The sequence below is a fragment of the Buceros rhinoceros genome, unplaced genomic scaffold (genome assembly GCF_000710305.1).
Source record: "Buceros rhinoceros silvestris isolate BGI_N320 unplaced genomic scaffold, ASM71030v1 scaffold30317, whole genome shotgun sequence".
In the NCBI taxonomy this organism is placed as follows: domain Eukaryota; kingdom Metazoa; phylum Chordata; class Aves; order Bucerotiformes; family Bucerotidae; genus Buceros; species Buceros rhinoceros.
In genome coordinates, this window is record NW_010420869.1 from 1,122 (window position 1) to 1,732 (window position 611).

Here is a 611-nt window from a genome sequence, read left to right on the forward strand (position 1 = left end):
AGGCGGCCCGCCTGTGCACCACGGAGGGGTGGTTCTCCTGCCAGGTAGGTTCAGCCCTTTAGACGGCAGAGTCCTGCCTCCAGCGAGCAGTGCCGTAACATCGAGGGTATCAGAGGGAGGGGACAGTTCCCTGGGAGCACGCACAGTGTGGGGTCAGGTTTGGTGGGTGTTGTCACAGCGTGCGTGATCGACCTCTAGTTAACTATAGGGAGGGGAGGGACCGCGCCGGGCTGAGGGGCAGCACGTCTTGCATCGCGGCCGTCTTGTTCTCCAGGGACCGTTCGACAGAGCTGACTGCCCCTGCAAGCATTCCATCAACCCCTACGGCAACAGGGAGAGCAGGATCCTCTTCAGTACCTGGAATCTCGATCACATGTAGGTACAGAGTTAATCCAGACCGACCCGTTTCGTGCCCCTTGTCCTGGGTAGGAAAGGTTGAGCCCTGGCCCCCCGCTGCGCAGCCAGCTCTGCTCCAAATAGTCATCGTGGTAAAAGGTGCTGCAGCCAGGTTTGGTGACACCAAATCCTGAGGACACGTTACAACGCTGGCTCTCATCAGTGTTGGTGGACACTCATCAGTGGCTACGAACAGTATCTGTTCGTACCCCTCC

At 58.9% G+C, this 611-nt stretch overlaps 1 protein-coding gene across 1 annotated transcript in view; it reads left to right on the forward strand.

The window, feature by feature from the left end:
- Positions 1–611, forward strand: part of DFFB (DNA fragmentation factor, 40kDa, beta polypeptide (caspase-activated DNase)) — a gene marked incomplete at its 5' end in the record, with an annotated part of 1,836 nt that overhangs the window by 488 nt on the left and 737 nt on the right. The window contains one exon of the mRNA XM_010139472.1: positions 275–375. Coding sequence (XP_010137774.1) covers positions 275–375 — 101 coding nt within the window. The remainder of the gene's footprint in view (positions 1–274; positions 376–611) is intronic.